The 22437-nt window shown below is 39.9% G+C and overlaps 1 protein-coding gene and 1 long non-coding RNA gene across 4 annotated transcripts in view; one reads left to right on the top strand and one right to left on the bottom strand.

Moving 5' to 3' along the window:
* Positions 1-18055, top strand: part of LOC137135537 (novel protein similar to human and mouse cyclin M4 (CNNM4)) — a 41907-nt gene extending 23852 nt beyond the window's left edge. The window contains exons 5-9 of one of the 3 annotated variants that reach the window (XM_067519721.1): positions 4446-4542; positions 6896-6958; positions 9369-9425; positions 11949-12127; positions 12532-18055. In XM_067519721.1, coding sequence (XP_067375822.1) covers positions 4446-4542; positions 6896-6958; positions 9369-9425; positions 11949-12127; positions 12532-12780 — 645 coding nt within the window. In that variant the 3' untranslated portion in view covers positions 12781-18055. The remainder of the gene's footprint in view (positions 1-4445; positions 4543-6895; positions 6959-9368; positions 9426-11948; positions 12128-12531) is intronic. The other 2 variants (XM_067519722.1, XM_067519723.1) reach the window with 2 other exon arrangements.
* On the bottom strand, positions 7761-11177 carry LOC137135538 (uncharacterized). Its single transcript, XR_010915464.1, has 3 exons — positions 10237-11177; positions 8779-8813; positions 7761-7894 (listed from the first exon to the last, which is right to left on the bottom strand). It is a non-coding gene; the product is annotated as an uncharacterized lncRNA (long non-coding RNA).
* Positions 18056-22437: the final 4382 nt, after the last annotated feature.

Genomic DNA, 22437 nt, shown 5'->3' on the forward strand with positions numbered 1-22437 from the left:
TTAGAGACCCCTGTAGGAGCTCATCGCACACCTCATTTTGCCTCTAAAATGTATTTTCTCCTCGGTTATGTAACACACACTGGTGGTATTTTACCTGCCCACAGAGGCTTTAATCTTCCCTATTTGTTCTGTGTCTCTAATAACTAGTTCCAACACTTTCACTATGTGAATACCCCCTCATTGAGTGACTTAACAGCCTAACTCCAATATGGCTACAAACTACTCTCTTTTGTTACGTGTCTCTTTGGTTTGTATTTTCTTCTTTTTAATCTGTGATTCAACTACATGGGTCTTAAACGTATTTGTTTTCTTTTCATGCCTATTTCTCATTGTGGTGTTTTCCTTCTTGGCAGTTGACTGTTCACATTACACAAAGAAATGGCCTAAATGCAACAGCTTCTGTCACAGCGGTTTGTCTTGTGTGTTTTCCTCGTGCCTCAGCCATCGTTTAGGTGTGTTCGGTTGTAGGAGGTTTGCACATGGTGCAGAAGAGTTGAAGAGTCATCTGGTGTGCTGGGTGTGAGGCATTCAGGGGCAGTGCAGAGAGTAGGTTAAATGTGCAGAAAAGCTGCAGCGATCGGGCAAAATTAAAATGTTCCTCAGAATTGATGGGCATCGGTTAAATTTGCACAAATAGTTGTGATTGCTGGTATTTAAAAAACAATGTTTGTATAGGTCTTATTTCGGCTCTGTCCCGTCTCCTCTAATGTGCACAAAATTGTCCTTTTCTGTTCTTCTGGTCTCATTTCTTCACCGTAGTCCTCCCTCACCACATTGTCTCACTTACCTGACGTTTCACCTTTACTGACCTTAATTGGCTTCATCACTGCAAATGTCTCCTCTTTAGCACTGTCAGTTAGGTATAAGGTCACAAGGAGAGGTGCTGTAGAAACCGCTGGTTCCAACGCACCTCGGTGACTTGCAGTGGCTCAAAAAAGTCACCTTGGAATCCTTTGTAATTACCTACAGTGCATCCAGAAAGTATTCACAGAGCTAAGATTATTCCACATTATGTTACGTTAACTGTACATGTACATGTGTGTTTTATTTTTAATCAGTTTCAAGCAAACTTTCACGTTGACATTATGGGGTATTGTTTGTTTAAATTTTGAGGGAAAATAATGAATTTAATCCATTTTAGAATTAAGCCGTAACATAACAAAATGTGGAAGTTATCCTGTAAATATTTTCTGGATGCACTGTGCATTTTTATAGTTTTTCTCTTCAATATAATGTAATATCTTTATTTAAGTTACTATTATGAACAAACAGCCAATAAAAAACAAAAGATTAATGAATCATTTAGAATCTCTCTCTGTGTAGGTCAGAATCTTATGTTCACTCAAAGGCTGATGACATTGCAAAGCAGCCCTTCTCATTCATTTGAGTGGTGGAGGTGCGTTTACACAGCAGAAAACAAGTTGGAGCTACTTCAACTCTTCGTGCAATGTGACATGATGTCATCCTACAACTTGCTGCGTTGGTCAGTCACATACATCCAAGTCCACATTCCTGGTGGGGTTAATTTGTAACGTGCACACTGCATTTCTGCTGTTTTCCTGTAAGATCATCTTGGCTAAAATTGGGAAACCGTGGGCATAACTGTGTGCTGTACCGGACACTGTTGCTTAAGAGGTTTGTTTGTGTCTGTTTTCTGTACAATGAACACGAATGATGAAATCAGTCTTTTATTTCTCTGCACATTTCTCAACCTGATGTCATCCACAAAGAGGTTGAAGTGGCTTAATCATTTTCTTAATTCAGGTTTTAACAGGTTTCGTCGCAGACGACATAGACTGACGTTGAGATAAATAATTAAAAAACAAAACAAAACTGCTTTGTGATTTGTTTTGATGCAGCATCAGTGGTGAGCACAGTGACCCACTTCGAGTCTGTTTATTAGTAAAAGCCCAGTGTTGGTGCAGTATATATTGGCAGGCTGCACTGTCACTGCAGAGCTGGGAAATCAGGTCTGACTGAGCACGCCAGGCCTTCCATCTCTCGCTCCCGTCCTCTGTTCTTTCTCCCCTCCCTCTCCAATGCCTCCCTTTAAATAAAACACCAGCTGTGCAGGAACGCACATTGCTGCAAACCACCCAAAACCAGCCCTCTGCATGCGCACAAGGCATGTAAGGCATGTTTTGTTTTTTTTTTTTCCTTTTTCTTTCGGGCATGTGCACATCTCACTGGCTAAATATTTGACCCCAGCTGATGCCCACAGTCACACATGGTTGAGCATATGTCAAGAGCTGATAAACATCTCTCCAACACTGCTGATTGATTTTTAAACGATGGAAAGCTGGCATCAGAGCAGTAAGGTTGGAGAAATCTAGGACTCTTAAACAGGAGTAAATGGACAGAAAAAGCCAGGGAAGTGTTACAGCAAATAATTGTCCTTGAGCAAAGCGTTTGACCTCACATGACTCAACGTCCAAAGGTAAAAGCCTGGGGTTGTACTGAACAGGTGTGCGTGTGTGTAACTACATGAATTTGGACCAGTGGGTTGCAGCAAAGTCATTCATGCCCAGGGACTTTAGCATTGTTTTGCTAAATGTGTTCAAATTGTCAATAAATGAAGAGAAAAGTGTGCTTTAACAATTGCTGCACTGTCAGATTAGTGTTGACATCAGCGGTGAAGGTCTTGTTGCCGAGCTGCAGGGAGATGTAACCCAGCACAGTGTTTGTGATGGGAGCAGCCTATTTTGTAAGTTCAGTGACTCAAGCTCTCGCAGCCCCTTCCTCTCACCTCTCACACGGATCCAGGAGAGGTGACAATGGCACGTGCCACAAACCTAAAAACAGAATGGTTATGTCACGTAAATGGTTACCATCTGTTATACCACCTAATTCCAGGAAGTCTTGGGGATAAAAGTACCAAGACTTAAATACGAGCAGTGTGATTTCATGGACTTGCTTAAGTGCTTTTTTTTTTTCTTGTTGTGTTCAGTGAACTGTAGAAATAGAATTATAAAACGTCTGTCTCCTGGTTTTACATGCAGTTGACTAAATTAAAAACCAACCTTTTAATCTTAAACGTGTGTTTGTTCCAGCACAGGCTCAGTATTTCAATCAAGACTGAGTAAAATATTAAAATTGTATAACAGCATTCTGGAAGTTTTACTGATGGTTTGCTCATCCTGACATGTTTCATATTGGTAATGTTTCAATGTTATTGGTAAAATACTGAATGTAAATTTCTCTGTAAATCAGAATAAATTTGTAACTTAATATCCCACAAATCAAACATCTGCAGCAAAGTAGCAGGTATAAAAGCAGCTTAAGTGACATCAAACCTCGTGATCTAACTTGTAAAGTAACTGTCCTAAAGTTGGCTTCCTGTTAGCTACAGAACTCAGCCCACACTTTCTTGTTTGCCCTTTTCTTTTTGTCTCTGTGTTATTATACCACCTGTTCTGCTTTCATCAGTCCACTCCCTGTGTCTGTGTGTGCCCGTGTGTGTCCGTCCGTGTGTGTCCGTGTGTGTGTGTATGAGGGGGTGACAGGATGAAGGGATGGAGGTAGGGAGGGATGACTGTGGATTAACTGTGCTGTGTTGTTGCTGCAGTTCACACATTCCAGCGGGTCGATTAGAGCCAACTCTCTGCATCAACACACCCGAGGCGTCCTTAACCCCCTTCTGTCCTTTTCTGTGTCTCTAATTTCTCAATCCCTCTCTGATGTACCAATTTTACCAAGAGACTCTAGCGGGTCCACTTTCTCTTCATCTTGCATTAGACTACCAACTTTAATAATTCTTTTTGATTGTTAACTAAATCTTGTGGGGTTTTGCACTGCTGGCCAACTAAAGCAAATCGAACCCTGTTTATTTATAAAGTTTACAATTACAAATCAGAAATATGACTCAACAGCAACACACCCTGTCCTTAGACCCTAGAATTGGAAAAAGAAAAACAAACTGCAACAAACACTTTATCAGGGGGTAAAAACAAGAAAAATCTCTGCAAGACAAAGAGAGGAGACATCCCTCCCCTGGGGATGAACAGACATGCAATCGATGCCTATTTTAATCTTGATTTAAAAGCTTAGCCCAGGAAGGAGAATGCAAATTATCTTAAGATAGATGCCCTGTTGCACTATTTACTTGTATATAAGTTTTTCAAATAAATACAAAAAAAGCTTAAGTAGTGCTGTGGTACATTGTGGTGCACATCTTTCACAATTTTTTTCATTTTATAGACAAAACAGTTCCTTCATTAATAGTAAAAAGAGAATAATCTGTGGATTAATTGATAATGAAAAATCATAATATCATTGACCAAGTTGATTTAGTTTAGCTGATTCCTCGCTGTCACCCTAACTAATAAAACACGAGAAAGACTTGCTGCGGCGCAGTGTGTTACATTAAATCCCCACTGTAATAAAAGTATGTTGTTTGTTGTTACTGTCACTGTTTTCATTTCATCGTCTGTGTTTGTTTCTGTCAGGGTCGAGTGGAAGTGGAAGCCGGAAACGAGAACATGAAGTTTGAAACTGGACCTTTCTCTTACTACGGTGTCATGGCGCTCAGTGCTCCCACGCTGGGTGAGTCCTAAACCTCCAACAAATTTTCTCCCCACATGTCCTTTTAAATTTAGGATCTGCAAACATGTGATTTAATTAGCAATTCACTTTGGATGTAATCTGTTAGGGTTACATTTCTATTTGCAGTGTCATGTCTCAGGTTTGAATGCTTCTGGTGTCACCTAGTGGTGAAAGGTTAGATCAGCTTCTTTTACGGTATATGATTCATTTTTTTAACCCACATTTGAACTGCACTAAGCCAATGTATCTGTTGCAGTATGAAAGCTTTGAAATGGCTGTAAAATGTATATAGCAACAACTTTACTATATAAATGTTACAGCCATTTAAATGACGTGGCTCCTTTAACACAAAACAGTTGTGCCCAACATGTTTCTTTCTGCATGGATTAAAAAAGTAAAGGGCTACTTCACTGGTTTTCAGCTTGCTTCCTCTGGTTGTAGATGGGGCAGTGCATGTGTATATGCATGGTATTAAACTTCCCTCTGCCTTCCCTGTATTAAAATATCTCTTTACTTCTAGTTGAAGAAAACAAAAAAACGTCTTGATGACATAATCTGGAGGAGTTCTTTTTTTTTTTTTCAATTCAGATGATGATGTCATTTGAAAGAGTCTTGGAGGTGCAGGGCGACCTCCTTAGCATTAGCAGCCAAATGATACCAGAGCTGAAAACTCCTGCAGATGATGTCATCTGCAGGAGTTTTTCAGCAATACATCTACATCTCTACAAAGAGATGTTTTATTACATAGAAGTTTAATACTGATAATAAAGATGTATCAACTAGAACCATTGAGTGCATGTAGAGAATTGGTGATATCACCCTTTTAGGGAATTTTTATTCCAGGTGGTTTAAAAGTAAATTACCATTGTAGCTGTCACTCATCAATACATGATGGGTGTTAAGGAGCAGATTAAACAGTGGCTCAGGTGGTACTGAAGCTATCCCTCCTGACCACATGTCTAAGGGTCCCCGGGCAAGACACTGAACCCCCGACAGCCCATCCCCATCCCGGGTCGTGCAGGTCCAGTCCCAAGCCGGGTCTATGGGGGAGGGTTGTGTCAGGAAGGGCATCTGGCATAAAAAACTGAGCCAAATCAACATGCAGACAAATGATCCGCCGTGGTGACCCTGAACTCCCAGGATATGCCGAAAGGACAAAGTAAAATTAAGGTGCAGATTAAACCTGATATTTATACAGAGACTGTAGAGGACAAGCAATGTACTGTCAAGCTGCCCCCTCTGGTGGACATTTTTGGACATTTACAGAGAACAGAGCAGCCTCTTTTGACCCTAAATAAAACTGGTATATATTATTGAAATGTCCACATAAAACCATGTCAAATAAAACTATAGATATAATTAGTTGCCAGTTACATATTTCCATGTTTATTCCATGTTTTTATTTGACTGTTAACATATGTAGTGTAGCATCACCATGTGATGTTTTTAAATCTGACGAAACCAGTGGTAAAGTGCAGCTGCTCCAAGTAGCTTACAGCAAAGTTTGACATACGCCTGCAGATTCACTTACCCTCTTGTGAATAACCTCAGTGACCTGCTCGTGAACATCCAGCAACAGTCAATAATTTTTGGTTTGCTGAGGACGTGGCAGAATGCATGTGTTGGATGGATATAGTTGGAATCAGTTATTTGTTTGTCAAATCCTTAACTCAAGACCTGTGACCTTTTGACCTTTTCCTCTGTTGTTGATATTCAGCTGTTAGCTTTTTCAATTTTCTGTATGCTGCTCTTATGCTGGGATCAGATATCAGTGTGATAATGACCCAAGACATACAGGGTTTCCTTTTTGGATTTTATTTCATTCTCTGTGGCAGACGTCCCCAATGACGTACAATAGACACAAATTTAAAAAAAAAAAAGAAAAGCCTTTCTGAAGCCAACTTGTACAATCTGAATAAATCTGAGGATAATTAAACCAAGTCCAATCAGGATCCAAAAATTTTTAATGTTATGAACCTTTATGAGGTTTGTGTCAAATTAAAAGACGTTTTGATAGTTACAGCAAGTTTTATCGGGTTCAGTGTTCCCCGGCATAGTGATGCCAGCCAATTGAAGCAATGTGCACACCTGATTTGCCAGTGACCACCTGGAAAGACCCAAATGTTGTCTGATCCTAACATTACTTTCCTGCCCTTCAGCTTACTGTTTCAGGTGCTTCAGATAGAGAGTGATACGAATAGACAAGTACAAGAACTGAAAAATGCAATTGGTGTCATTTTTCATGACTGTTTTTTGGTTTTGCATTTCCCCGTCCACTCTGGAAGTCGATCTGTTTGTCTCCCACTGTCTGACTCTTCACTTCCTCCCTCTGTCCCATCACCTCCTCCTGCAGTGGCTGCACCTCGTCCTCGCCACCTCTCCTTTAAGAGGTTTTCTCTGTTCTCTCGGTTGCCAGGTAAACTTCGGCATGTCTGGGTCCTCTAACACCAAAGGCTTTGGGGGGGGGGTTCTGTGTTGGGCTTGGCTTCTGATTTGACAGGTAGTTTAAAAACCTTTGGCGCCTTTAAAAAACTGTTGAAGGCGAAATCGACACCCAAACACAGAGGGCAGAAAATTACTCCTGCTCATATTCCTGTGGGTTGAAACAATGCGGTATGAATTGCAAATATGCATACATATGCATATTTAAAATGTATACATCATGCTGACTTGCAGGTTTCACTCCACAGAGAGAAGTGCGGGACGTGATTCAGTGTAGTTTCACCCTTTAAGGACAGCAAAAAGCCACATGATGCCAGCTCTTTTGTTTTTTTTTTCTACTTGTCTGCGTGTTCAAGTTAGTTGATACTGATAACCAGTCATTTATGATAACGATTATTTCAGTATTTTATTTTTAATGGAAATGCTTCGGTTTCTCAGGCTTCAGCTTCTCAAACTCTAATGAACTCAAATTACTAAAGTACTCACAACCAGGATACATTTAGAAATAGCAAGAGAGTTTAAAACATCCGAATCAGAGTCCAAGAAATTACAAGCTTTGTTTGTGTTATTAAGATTGAGCTGCGAAAAACCAAAGAGATTAAGAGGTGATTCTCGTGAGCCGTGCGGGTTATTGCCAACACTAATCTGCAGTAATATATGCACGTGCACGGGGAAACAGAGTTTGATTTGTGCAAGCTGATGAAAGAGTCTATATACCTAAATGTCAGTCCAGGTATTATACTGGTAGGTCACTTGTCACATGTCCACAAAATGGAGAAGGATAGGACAACATCATGAGACACCCAGATGTGACGTGAAGCCTCTGGAGGGGTTAAGCTGTCCGACCTTTGCAGCACCTATTTTGGGTGCATCCTGAAAGATTCTTCTGTTTTTTGGTATAAGGTCAGTCCTGAAAATGAAGGAGAGAACACGGAGCAAAGTCTGGATGTGAATAAATTAAAGGCCATTAACTGAAATATAGATTCTAAACGTTCAGAGCAAAAAAACAATGGTTTTTAATTTTCCACCTGAGAACAAACGAAAAATCCCAGTACCTACTTGACTTTGTAGCTATGAATGAAAATGTTTGGATATTTGGGAATAAGGTAGGAGTAAGGATTGTTGTTTGGAATCCCCTCATTCACCCACCTTCATTTTATAAAACACTAACTCTGCGAGCACCAAGTCATATGTAGAGCTGGTTGATTTTAAAACCTTAACTCATTACTCCTAAAGACCCAGTAGGTAACTTTTGTTTACCCTTATTTTCATAGCCAAATGGCAGACATTGGACCTGAGGACCCTCATTTAGCATCTAGTAGCAGTATAGAAGTGTAATAATAGGTCTCCATCGGAGAAATTGTAAGTGTTGCCAAGCACTGTACATCATAGTGGTAGTAAATGCTATGTAGTGAATTATCTACAAATGACATTTATAACTTTAGATCTGAGATCATATTATTAAAATAATTTGCACACTCAATTTTGGTAAACCAATCCATCTATTACTTATACTGTTTATCAAATTAAAGATCATGGGATTGAAATAGTGCAGGAATGTGTTAGGTCACAGCTACATCATTTGGGCCGTGACCAAAGCTGAGAGAATGGAGAATCCAATCCAGTCATCCAGTGTCATCTTTTTTTGCACTCTGTACTCTCAGCTCTCTGAGTGATGTAAACAAGAAGTCTAACCCTAAAGTATTTAAAATTTGTTGAGGCAATAGATGAAAAATGACTTTACTGACTTTCAACCTGGTTCCCATGGTTCTAGATTGGGGAGTAGTGTTTTACCTGGATGATGAGGGACGAAATCCACAGTTCTCCATCTGTGTAGGATTGGAATTAAGTTTCAAATGAAGAAAAAAGCCTTTAGACGTCACACTAAGCAGATATGTTGCAAAATGTTTTTCTTCTTTTGATTGTAGCTCAAACTGAGAATTATTGGCATAGAAAACATTTGGAAGTAAAAACAGAACTTTTGAAGACATATTTTTTTGAATTAATTTGCCACGCTGAAGCCTCAGAGTACACATTTGAATACACACCCTGGCTTTCTTTTATGACATTTGTTGAGCATAGAAACATTCTAAGAAAGTTGCAAATTTGTGAACTCATCCTTTTTTTTTCTTCCATTTATCTGATTGGATTCTAATGTCCTACTATTGTGCTGAGGGCTTTGGTTTTGGATGTTTGAGCTGGAGTTGACAAAATATACATAAAGACAAGTTCCCTACTGGATCTGAATATTTCATAGAGAATTGTAATAAAAATAGTTTTATGACTTGGTGACACCTAACCACTAAATTAGAAAACCGCCTGTAGATATACAGATTATGTAGCTAGATGAATTGTTTGAAAGCTAATGCCGCTGACATGTCCAGGTACAACTGTTTCCTATGACTCGCTGAGACGCCCTGCTGGAGGACTCACTACTACTGGTAATATTACACAGCTACAAGCAATCCTGCGTGTGTGTGTGTGTGTGTGTAAAATGATAAATGGTAAAATGCCGCTTTACAGTGTTGAGTCCCATTCACACACACCCACACACCGATGGCGCTGGCTTTTGCCTAACTAGTAATTTTTCTAGTCCTAACAAATGTAAAGGTGTGTTTGAGACTTATTAAGGAGCTATAGGGAACGCATTATGTGTGTGTGTGTGTGTGTGTGTGTGTGTGTGCCACGTGTCGGAGTGTGGCATGTGTGCGTTTGAATGATTGTATAAAAACTAGACTAGACCGCTTTGTGACGCATACGAGTGTTGCAAATGCCTAAGGCTAAAAAAAACTGACTAAAGAGCACAACCACACAAAGGATTGAGCTACATGAAGTAATGTCAGTTGTTTTTTTTTGTTTTTTTTTAGTTTAGCATCGTCACCTTTTTAATCGTCGTCCTAACTCATATCAAATCTGCCTCCTAAGGACCACAACTTATTTTAACACTTTCGTTTTGCCTGCAATATTTTCATTACAGTGACTCCTGAAAGTTAGGGAAGTATTTTTTTTTTTTTTTTAGATTTCTGCTTGTATATGACCTTAAACGTGATCTGATTTTCACCATCCTAAAAGTAGATACAGGGAACCAAATCAAACCTAAATAAAGGGACACATATTCATTTTTTATTGTATAACAATTATCTAATATGGATACGTCTTTCACACAGGTTGGTAGAATTGCGTCATGCTTCAAACAAATGAGAAAAGATGATGCTCACAAGGCTGGAGAAGGATTATGAAAGATTTTCTTACGAAAGAGTTTTGGCTGCATCAGTCAACTGTCAGTCAAATGTGTCCATAAACATCAATATGTAATTTCCGACATATCCTTCTGCTGGCAGTAATAATTAACTTCTGCCTCAGCTTCCTGGAGCTCATCCGCACTGTTTTCTGTCTTGTTTTGTTGTTCAGCATTTTTCTTTGAAGCTGAACACATTGCTTATCTTCGTCCCTCTCATCTTGGACGGTATTTTCTAATAGCCCCTTTCTCTTCCTGGACAAAGTTAGAAGAGTCCCTTTCATTCTGACGAGCACATGCCACGGCCCGTTTTAGGCGCGTCCATGATGAGTAGCGCTCACTTTGCGGTGCATCTGTGTTTTCTTCAGGTGCGAGAACACGTGACGTTTCTTTTCACCTCCGGATCAACTGTTTCAATCTCTTGCAGGTCTAAAGTCCTTGGCCATTTCTCAACTGCCTGTATAAGGAAGTCAGGTCCGGATACTCACAGTTTCTTTCTACCTGGGCCTGCACCGACATGCATTCCAGTAACTGGTTTATCGTTAAGAAACGTCTGTGGTAATCAGGGAAATTTCAGGTTCACCTGTGTCCGGCCCTATAGCGCTCATTCTTCCACCTCTTCCCAACTGTTCTTCTTGTTGTTGTTGACGATTAACCCGAAACGTTCAAATAAATTGAGTAATCACTCCATAATACGCCCTTCCAACGATCTTCAGAACAATACTTTATGAGCTTATGCATATATCCGTTCCGCTTTTGAATACGTGGTTTTGTAGCTGGTGATGCTGATACAGCTGTGAACGGATCAACATCCAGATGAAGCTGGTCGATGCTGAGATTTCTTGGTCCTCCCCCTCGTGTTTTTGGGCCAAGGCAGTTCCAGACGCGCCATTGAATGACCTTGATAAGAGCAACATACAAAACGTTGCAGCAGTGGCATGAATTGCTCCTGCATATTAAAAATGTTATTGTTTTTCCTAATGAATGAATGAAATGTGTGTAATTTTTAGTCTCTTACTTAGGTACATTTAACGCATTTTAAGGCTCTGTGTCAAATTCTGATTGTGCTGCAGGCCAGATGTGTGTATAAAGAGGATGTCAGCTGTTTTCTATAGGCTGTTATAGTAAAGAGTTCCTCAGCATTTATTGAAAATGCTTTCTGCTCTGTAAATTGAGTAATAGATGAGTTGGATAATATGTATGTAATTCTTATGACACTGAGTCACTGCTTGTTTGGAAATGTTGTTTTCGCTGACTGCTGTGACTGAAGCAGAGTATTGTACTGGACAAATGGTGAAACGATTCATGTTTACATGTACCTCCGCCATTTTTGCGCTTACATATTGAGAGTTGTTGTTGTTGTTGTTGTTGTTGTTGTTGTTTTCTGCATTTATTATACCTCAGATACGACTAGTCACGCTGTTATTTTCTTTTATTATTAAACCCCGTTTGATCCCACACTGGATCTTACGCTCTTCAGCTCTTGACCTGCGTTATCATCATAGAGCCATTCATTCTTAAACCGATTTGAACCGATAGCACAAAGCTCAAAGCGCATAATGCAGCTTTCTGTGAGAAATAATATTTCATTTGTAATGTTCCTGTATGTGTGCATGATGGCCTTTTAGATCTTTATCACACACTTCTGTTTTTTAGCTGCTAATAAGAGCTGATAACATTTACTGTGTGTGTGTGTGTGTGTGTGTGTGTGTGTGTGTGTTTGCAGAGTTTCGTTCGCCATCCCATCTCAGTGGGTTGAATCGAACGGCGTCTCTGAGCGGAGCCGACCGGACCGAGTCTCTGTCCGTCAGCGGCAGCAACAGCCAGCTCAACAACAGCATCCCTGCACAGCAGTACATCCCAGACTTCTACGTCCGAGCCCTCAGCGACCTGCAGTTCGTTAAGGTCGGCTTTCCATTCCCATCAAAACAATGATGAATATGTGATGCACACACGTTTATCACGTCCGGTGAAAATGCTACGTCATTGTTATGTTCATGTTATGCACAACCTTACACAGAAGCCATGGCAACGCTAGGAGATGTTAATTTTGAAGCCGTGGCAGAAATAAAACTGCAACGACAACATAAAAGACAAGTATGTAGAAGCAGGTAGTCTTTCCCCAAAACGCTCCGCTCATTTCCCACCCGCAGTAAGCGGGACTGCATCTCACGTGCACGGAGCTTTGATTCTGATGGCGCACACAAGCGATGCAGCCAAATCAATGCAGGCTATGCAACGTCACCAGAGAAAACAAACATCAGTTGTTGTTGTTTTTTTTCTTTATCATTTCTACTTCTCCTCTACAGGTCACGCGGGCTCAGTACCAGAACGGTTTGGTGGCATCTCGTCTGGACAGCACGCCCCAGTCTCCGGAGAGCGGCCACAATACAGTTCGTCTGGATCAGACCACTCCCCCCGCCAACGCCACCATCACCGACCTGGGCTTGAACCCCACCCCAACGGAGAACGGGCCGGATGAGACGACGCTTCTCCTCAACGAGCAGAACTCGCCACACACAGCAAACCACCACAGCCAGTTTGAAAACTGCATTTGACGCGCACGCTCCCTCGGTTGTGTGCACGAGTGGGACGAGGGTTTGTGTACGTGCACGAGTTGGAGCGCACAACACATGCCCTTGGCACCGCTGACTAGGCCCAAAGAGACAAGCCATGTGCATGCATATTAAACCAACACACACATGTATTGTGGGAACTTGCGTCGTCCAGTTTTCTCACATAAAACAAACTCGCCACAAACACTTTTCAAGCAAAGAACATCTATACGAGTGTGTTCGTGCATGCTCACGCTCCTGATGTATTGACTGACGTCAAAGATCTGAAGGACCTGTCTGGACCAGAACGCTCCTCCGTGTCCCGTCTGTCAGCGTTACTGAGAGCCGTATGCAAGTCTCTCCCTCTGTGTGCACGCGCGCACATTTCCAAATTACTGTCCCTTATCAGAGACTCAGGGAGACTCCCCCGCCCGCCCTCACCGGATACCTGCAAACACACCAATCCGCTGTGGCCCGTGTAGCAAACCTGCACCGCCCCCACATCCTCCATACAGCTAGACGACAAAGATGAGTTTAAACAAAGTAATATCTATTCCGTAGACATTCATAGTGAGGTATTTATTGATTGAGTCTGTGTGAGATGAACACACAAGACTCCTATGTGTATATATCTATATTTTCTTTTGGTGGGGGCGTAAGCATTCTGGGTCGAATTTCTATAAATGTTTTTTTTTTTCTTGTTGCCTGGATAGAAGCGGTTAGTAGCCCAGAACTTTTATCCCAGAGAGATTCAGCACCGACAGGCAACGGGTCTGTATCGTGATTACGACAATCAATTCGGTTCTAGTGAATGTGTTGCAATAACTGTGTAGGTTAGGCTGGGCTGACTGTGGCCTCCCCCTCTCTGACAGAGCTGACGGGGACTCTCGATCAATGAGGACCACTTTAGAAGGGAGGCTGCGTTGGCTGTGCGTCGACCAAATGGCCATAACCACACTGAGTGGGAACTGAAATCAAATGAGGGAAATTAATCCTGATAAGAAAATATTTCAAGAACTCTGAGACCTTATTTATTTGGTTTTGTGTGTCTTTGTGTGTGTGTGTGTGTGTGTGTGTGTGTGTGTGTCATCGTGCGTCGTTAAGTGTTAAATGCTCACGTTTTGCTGCAGCAAAACACGTTTTGTCATGTTTATGGACAAAAGACATTTATTTTATGGTTATCACAATGCATGTTTTCAGAACACACTCCAGTTATATTTTACCATATACTTCCGAGGACATTTTTTAAGGAGAAATGTAAACACATACAGTTTGCATTTTTCATGAAGTGATTTCTGTTATGGCCACATCATTTTATTTTGTGATATGCAACATGAAAATTGAGAGAAACGGCTGCTTTTATTGTTTTTGCGAAGACGTTCAGCCTTCACGCAACATGTCCATGGCAGAGAAAGATTGTCACACTAACTGCAGATACCAAAATACAATGCAGCCTCTCTAAACTCTGAAATTTTAGTATTTTGCTATGTTTTTTCAATCTTTTTTTAAAAATTCATTTTGCTGCTCTTTCATTAAAATGACTACCTTTTTTTTTTCCACCTGCCAAAATATACGTGTCGGTTTTATTCATTTAGCTCCCCAAGTGCTGTGAGGAGGGATTCTGGGACCTTTGAGGAAAAAATGATCAGAAAAATTCTGATCGTGGCAAATGAAATAGTTCTGATTTTGTGTATTTTCTTGTTTGAATGTTGCTGCTTTCCTGAGATCGACGTTAGACTCTCAATGGATGCTTTCATGCATCTTGCATTTTTAATTTGAACTTTGCCAGACATGCGTTCTGTGGAACTACCACGGTTAGCATTTCAGGGACATGCCAACACTCACTTCTGCTTCTGTTTTGCATTTCTGAAACAAGTGTCATTCTTTTTTTCAACATAAGCACCAGTCCATATCTCCTAAAATAGGAGTTGTGAAGCAGTTTCATTTCTGCTATTTGTACGGATCTGACATCAAAGCATATTTTTATTTAAGATTTGTTATAATTTGGAAGTTTGAGGTTTTTGGGTTTTTCTAATGTTTAAATGTCAGGAGTGTTTGGGGAAAAGACCAAGAATATTACTTCCCAGTTAGTAAGTTTCAGGCTAGTCCACCTGTTAGGAACATGACATTTTTTATGCCATCATACCTAATTTATATTAAAGGACGCCTTCACTCATATTTAACTTGCGTCTTTTGGATCTAGTGTGATTAGTACACGTACATGAATTGTAAATGAAAAACGAAAATTCGAAAGTCAAAAATTAGTGAAGTTGCCCTTTCAATTTTAACTGAAGACCTTAAACATACGTATATTGGAGGCAGGTGGCTACTGTCCAGGAGAAGTCACAGCGAGTGGATTTATTTCTACAAATGTGTCTTTAAATGTGTGTCTAAGACAAATTGCTGCCAAAGACAAAAGGGGTGATAATATAAATGTTAAACTGTGCTGGTGTTTCTTTTTTTCGTGGTTGACCAAATATTTATCTTCAAGTTGCAAAATGATTGTTATGTTCCCACCCATTTCAAAATTTCCTTTCCATATCCATATTATTCAGGTTTCCATTTGTTCAATCTGAATCTTAATAGCTGTTTCTGTGTGTGTTTGTGAGACACAGTGATTCACGCGTGAATCAGTGTGTCTCACACTGCCTTAATAAGCAGTATGGCCTCCTTGTTATTGTTCAGCCCCCCTTTTTTAAAGTGGAAGTTCAGTGACACTAAAATAACAGCAGGGTGGATTATTTGTGATTTTCTTTTTTGTTTGTTTGTTTCTTGTTTTTGTTTTTTTTGCCAAAGTTAGCAAATCTGGTCTGAATATGAAGGAACATTAAATCTACTTAAACTGCCTAATTTTGAAGTTTTCTATGGTGATGTTAAAGGAAAGTATTTTAAAATACCAAAATATGTGTTTGACATTGAAAGAATGAAGCCAAATGAAAACCAATAGAAACAACAAAGAAATACAACAGTAAATAAGTTTTTTTTTAAAATTTTTATTTATTTTTTTGCCACAACAATATGAGGGTCAGTATAAACTTCAGACTAGTCTCCAGAACTGCTATTGGACACTCAGGAGGGTAGTATATTCACATACTTGTTACTACATATATACACATACATCTTGCTAAAGCTAGTGTGGTGTGACTTTGGCAAGCTTTTGTCTGCGGTTTAGGGCAAATGTTTCCTTGAGCAAACACTATTTTCAGATTAAAAAAAAAAAAAGAAAAAAAAAAAAGAAAATTGTTGTTTGCATTTAAAACCTACAGCATCTATGGAATATTAAGAGCTTCCTGCATCTGTGACCCCAGCATTCGATCACATCCCTGCACCTAAGGGTGCACTCTACCTTTTAGCATTAGCATTGCTTAAATCCCGAGGCCCAGACCTTTAATTTTTAACTTCACAGCTTCTGAGAAATTCTGTGTTTCTGAGAAATCTCTCCACCCACCATCGTTCATTAATTTATGAGTGAAGAAAAAAAAACCACACTCTTCAGTGATTAACAATTGTAGCACTTTATTAAGGAAATGAGTATTTTCCCAAAGGTTGTAAGTTTGCCAAGGTTGATCATTCAGTCATTCTTACTGCAATAGTGTTAACATACCACAATGTTGTAATTCACAATTCAGACTTCTTAACGTGAATCTGCATTTTTTTATTTTCAATGTCAGTGCTTGCTTACTGTTCTGTTGCCTTCACTGCTTTTTTAATGACTTCTTTTCTTTTTTTCCTTTTTTTTTTTTTTTTGTGCGTGTTCATTCCTGAAACATTTTTGTCGGACTCAAACACACTACCATTTCAGACGATATTTGAAGCTGCGGTTCTTGTTAACATGTGCAGGTTTTATTTATGCTTGTGTTCGAACACGTCCCACCTGCTTTAACCTGTACTGGGTTCAGGGTGTGTGTGTGTGTGTGTGTGTGTGTGTGTGTGAGTGCCTGTTCATCATGTCTGTTTTTTTCAGTACCTCAGAAACTGTCAGTAAATAGTACAGTAAACAGTAAATGTTTTTATTATATTTTCCAAGACTTTCACTTGGGAATAGAAATTTGAGCAACTAGTGCTTGGGGAAAAATAAACCGAATGTCCCTCATTCTCTCTGGCATGGTTTAACTTAAAAGAAAAAAAGCCTAAGAAACACGGTTTAAGTACTGTTTAATTATTTCTGTCTTAATGAGTTTTGCAAATAAGGAACGTTATAAATAAACCTGAGATATATTTCTCTATAGACCTTTGTGACTGTCCCACTTTCTCTGATGAATTGTTTTGTTTGTTATTTTTATTTATTTATTTTTTTTAACTTCTCTCTATTCCACAAAAAAAGCAGAGCAGAGAAGAGCCAACAAGTGTATTTCCATTTTGAACAGGAGGATGAAAACACATGTTATAAACACCTATGATGTCAAACACCTCTTTTAGGAGCTGGACCTCTTCACATTAAAGACTGACTAAAGCAGAGAGATGCAGGATATTACACTGATCTTGTTGGCAGGAGAGCATGAACTGAACAGCATGTACAATCTGTTACTGAGCTACTTATTGAAAGTTAAAGCACGTGAGTGAGTTTTATTTTTGGATTTTAAAAACCCCTGAAGTATCAGGAGTGAGGCTTGTCAAGAAGAAAGAGGCATTAACACGTCCGGCAACAACACAGTATACAGTCATTTCAGAGGATCTGACAGGTATCTGACACCGGAAGAAAGAGATTTTTTACATATAAGGATATTAAACAAATCCACGAGCAGTTTATAAAATACACAACACTTTATAATAGACTATTATTTTGACTGTCCTCCACAATTCTGTAAACCAAGCTAAGAGATGCGTCCAGTGAAAAACGAATGTCGTAAGTCATTGATGACTAACTTCTACCAGAGGCTGTGAGACATTTAGTGAAACTTTAAAAAAGATGAACAAAGCTGTAGACGTTACATTGCTTCAAGTGGATATTGTAGTGCAGGATATAGTCATGTGCCAAAGTTTTTGTGTAAAAAAACCCAAAAAAAACCAAAAACAAAACATAATAATAATAATTTGACCATTTCTTATGTGTTTCCCTCCTGGCATTGTGTTAAAACACACCTCCAGACCAAACTTTTGATTTTCTACACGTCTGCTGAACCCGCTGATCTCGCGGATATAAATCCAAGTCTTGTTTTATTTCAAATTTAAATTGTATTTTTGTTAAATAATTTCACGGGGAATACAAACAAACAAAAAAGCTACGTTGTTTGTCTGAGGTTGTATTTATGTGCTTATTAAAGACCCACTAGGATCCGATGGTGTTTATGTTTTTACTCAAACATACAAAAACAGAGGGTACTAACTTTCGCACATGTCTATATTTTGTAGGATATAAACTTAAAAATAAAATAAATGTATAAATAAAAATAACGTGACAGCCTCTCATCATTATGTTAATGAAAATTTAACTTTTGGAATTCAAACTTTGTGAATGATATACTGTATTACAATGCAGGATGCCGTGCTGCTGGGAAATTGTGTAATTGTCTTGTCAATTCCCTTTCTGGTTTGTTGTTGCTGGTTTGCGGTTCAAAGACAAGGAAGTGAATTTGTATTTTTGACAGTGGGTACAAAATGGAAAAAACAATTTCACAATATCTCATGCAACTGTCAGAACCTGTTCGACTTGCTTTCTTTTTTATTATATTAGATTCTCAGCAGAGCGTTCAACACAACGGGGACATCAAAAAGCTTCTCTACGCCCAAAACCCAGCACAAATATTCATGTATTCTGAGCCCATAATTATCCAGCAGTAACCTCATTCAACTAGTAAAATCATTCACTACTACTTCTTCTTTTTCTTTCAGTTGTTCCCTTTCAGGAGTCACCACAGCGAATCATGTGCCTCCATCTAACTCTGTCTTCTGCATCCTCTTCTCTCACACCAACTAACTTCATGTTCTCGCTCACTACATCCAGAAATCTCCTCTTTGGTCTTCTTCTAGACCTCCTGCCTGGCAGCTCCAACCTCACTATCCTGCTACCAATATATTATTATAATATATATGTCCCACAATTTTTTACTTTTAAACTCAGACAAAACTGAAGTCATAGTATTTGGGCCCAAAAATCTCAGAGATATGATGTCCAACCATATTGTTACACTAGATGGCATAAGTCTGGCCTCCAGTACTACTGCAAGGAACCTTGGAGTTATTTTTGATCAGGATCTGTCCTTTAACTCACATATAAAACAAATCTCTAGAACAGCCTTCTTCCACCTACGGAACATTGCCAAAATTAGGAGCATCCTGTCTCAAAGTGATGCCGAAAAACTGGTCCATGCATTTGTTACCTCTAGGTTGGACTACTGTAATTCCCTACTTTCAGGATGCCCCACTAACTCCCTAAAGAGCCTGCAATTAATCCAAAATGCTGCAGCAAGAGTGCTGACTGGAACTAGCAAGAGAGATCATATTTCACCTTCACTAGCTTCTCTCCATTGGCTTCCAATTAAATGTAGAATAGCATTTAAAACCCTGCTTCTTACATATAAAGCTCTGAATGGTCAGGCTCCATCATATTTAGAAGACCTCATAGCACCATATCATCCCAGTAGACCACTTCGCTCTCAGAATGCAGGCCTACTTGTGGTTCCCAGAATTTCCAAAAGTAGAATGGGAGGTAGAGCATTTAGCTATCAAGCTCCTCTCGTGGAACCAGCTCCCAGTTCAGATTCGGGAAGCAGACACCCTCTCTACTTTTAAGTCTAGGCTTAAAACCTTCCTTTTTAATAAAGCATATAGTTAGTTATAGTTATGCTGCCATAGGCTTAGACTGCTGGGGGACCCACCCCCCAATGCACTGAGCTGCTTTCCTCCTCTTGAGCATCTCTCCTCTCCTCTCATCCCGCAATTGTCACCACTGTATGTCATTAACTCTGTGTGTTCTCTCCCGTAGTTGTCTTTGTCCTCCTCTGTCCCCCTCTCTCTGTCCCTTTCTGCAGGTGTCCCCCGGCTTTGAAGCTGTGTGTCTTCCAGCGTGAAGCTACTGATCCTACCAATCTGCCCGATGTTTTGTTGTTGCTTTTTGTTGCTGTGTTCTTTTCTCTCTCCCCTTTCCACTCACCCCAACCGGTCGAGGCAGATGGCCGTCCACCCTGAGCCTGGTTCTGCTGGAGGTTTCTTCCGTTAAAGGGAGTTTTTCCTCTCCACTGTTGCCTATGGCTTGCTCCAGGGGGAATTGTTGGGTTCTCTTTATATATCTTTATAATCTTGACTTTATTCTGTAAAGTGCCCTGAGATGACTTTGTTGTGAATTGGTGCTATATAAATAAAGTTGAATTGAAATTGAATTGAATTGAATATTAACAATGTCCTCTCTGGTCTCACCACCGTCTTGAAAATCTTTCCTTTCATTCTCGCTGATGCTCTTTTATCACACAACACACCTGACTTTCCATCACATTCTCATCACCTCTGTTCCCTTCACCTACATGTCCATTGAAATCTGCATCAATCACCACTCTCTCACTTCTGGAGATGCTCTGCATCATTTCATGTTACTCACTCCAGAATTTCTCCTTCTCTTCTAACTCACATCCTACCTGTGGGGCAAAACCACTCACAACATTGAACATCACGCCTTCAGTTTCCAGCTTCAGACTCATTACCCTGTCTGATACTCTCTTCACCTCTAGAATGTTCCTCACAAAATCCTCTTTCAGGATAACTCCAGGATGTCAACCAAGTCTCTAGCCTTCCCTGTCATAGTCCCAACATTCAAAGTCCCTACTGTAAGTCCTACACTCTTAGCTTTCCTCTTCTCTCTCTTTGCCTACAAACACACCTTCCTCCTCTCCTTCTTCGACTTCGACCAACAGTAGTCCAACTACCTCCGGCACCCTGTAGGTCAACAGCACCGGTGGCGGTCGTTGTTAGAACGGGCCCCGACCGATCCGGTATGGAAGTCCTTGTCATGATTCGCATTTTTAATTTGGCATGTGTTTTACGTCGGATGCCCGTCCTGACACAACCCTCTGTATTTATCCAAACTTGGGACTGGCACAAGAAGATACTGGCTTGTGCCCCCTTGCGGTTGCAAAAATCATTCACTTCAAAGTAGGTAATGATGATAATTCTGATAAAAATTCAGACAAATCAATTATCATGAGCAATGGAAAACCTGCCTTTTGACACAGCACACTTGTACAAATTAATGTATAATTATAACAAGGAAAGGCAAACAAACTTCATTTATAGGGCACAGTTCAAACAGACAGGTCAATGTGCTTTATATTACAAAGTGACAATAAAAAAAAAAAGAAAGCCATCAAATCAAAACAAAATGAGATTAAAAACGTGATGCAATATAACAAAACACATACAATAAGAATAAATGTTGACAGAAACAGCTTTGGTGCAGCTAGTACAGTAAGAGCCAGTGACAGAGCAACCTGAGTCATTTAATGGTATGTAGTGAGTTAGGGAAGATTCATCCAAGAATTATCCAGGTTTGGCTACCTGGAAGTTGAATCATGGCAGCTAGACTTCCTGATGACATCACGCTAATAATCCAAGCAGCTTCTTCAGTCTGAATCAAGATTCTGGTAAGGTTGTAAACATTACACCCTGATGACTCCACCCTGTTACCCCTCCGACCTTATAAGGAGCCTTTTTCAGGTCAGGATAGAACAAAGGCATATAGTTTTTTTTTTTCATGGTTTTGACTGGTAATTTCTGCTTAGGTTTCAGTCATTCAGTGATTCACTGATGATTTTTGGCACGTGTGAGCTGATGACAAACAGTACGTTGTGGCCGACTATGTCTTTGTGTTTTTAAGGACAAAGGAGAATTTGCGCCCGTGGGTCTGTAGCACTGTGTTCAGTGATGTTTATGGTCCCTTTTACAGATGCAAAATCCAGTGCGCACCCAGCACACCTTTCCTGGAGCGACCGATTAAATGCACAATGCAATTCCATTATTGATCTACAGTCAATGGACTCACTGTATTCACACGCTGTCCACTCAGTGCAGTGCACTCTACTTGGGGAGCAGTTCGGCCACACACACACACACACACACACACCTGTACATTACACCTGTTTCACTCTCATTAAACTAGTTATTCACAAATAAGCATTTTTTATACACACACACACACACACAATACAGGTGCTGGTCACGTAATTAGAATATCTTCACAAAGTTGATGTATTTCACTAATTCCATTCAAGGAGTGAAACCTGTATAATGTTCACATTCATTCCACACACACTGATATATTTCAAGTGTTTATTTCTTTTAATTTTGATGATTATAACTGACAACTAATGAAAACCCCAAATTCAGTGTCACAGAAAAATACACGAACTTTGTGAAGATATTCTAATTATTTGACCAGCACCTGTATGTATGTATGTACGTATATATATAAATATATATATGTCATTTAGAAGTTCCGCTATGGTGACATAACTTAAGTCCATGTGTCATTTTCATTTCCTTCCACTTCCTTCAATAAAACAGATTGAATGTGAAAGTCGTACTCAAGTGTGGGAAGAGACTCACTTGACAGATGAACGGCTGCAGAAAGCAGAAAAAATGGTTTAGGTTTATGCCAAACCTTCCCGTCCTGTCAGATTTGATGTCACAATTAACAGCCACGTCACAACTAACAGCCACGTCACACAGCAG

The sequence above is a fragment of the Channa argus genome, chromosome 11, assembly GCF_033026475.1.
Source record: "Channa argus isolate prfri chromosome 11, Channa argus male v1.0, whole genome shotgun sequence".
Classification (NCBI taxonomy): domain Eukaryota; kingdom Metazoa; phylum Chordata; class Actinopteri; order Anabantiformes; family Channidae; genus Channa; species Channa argus.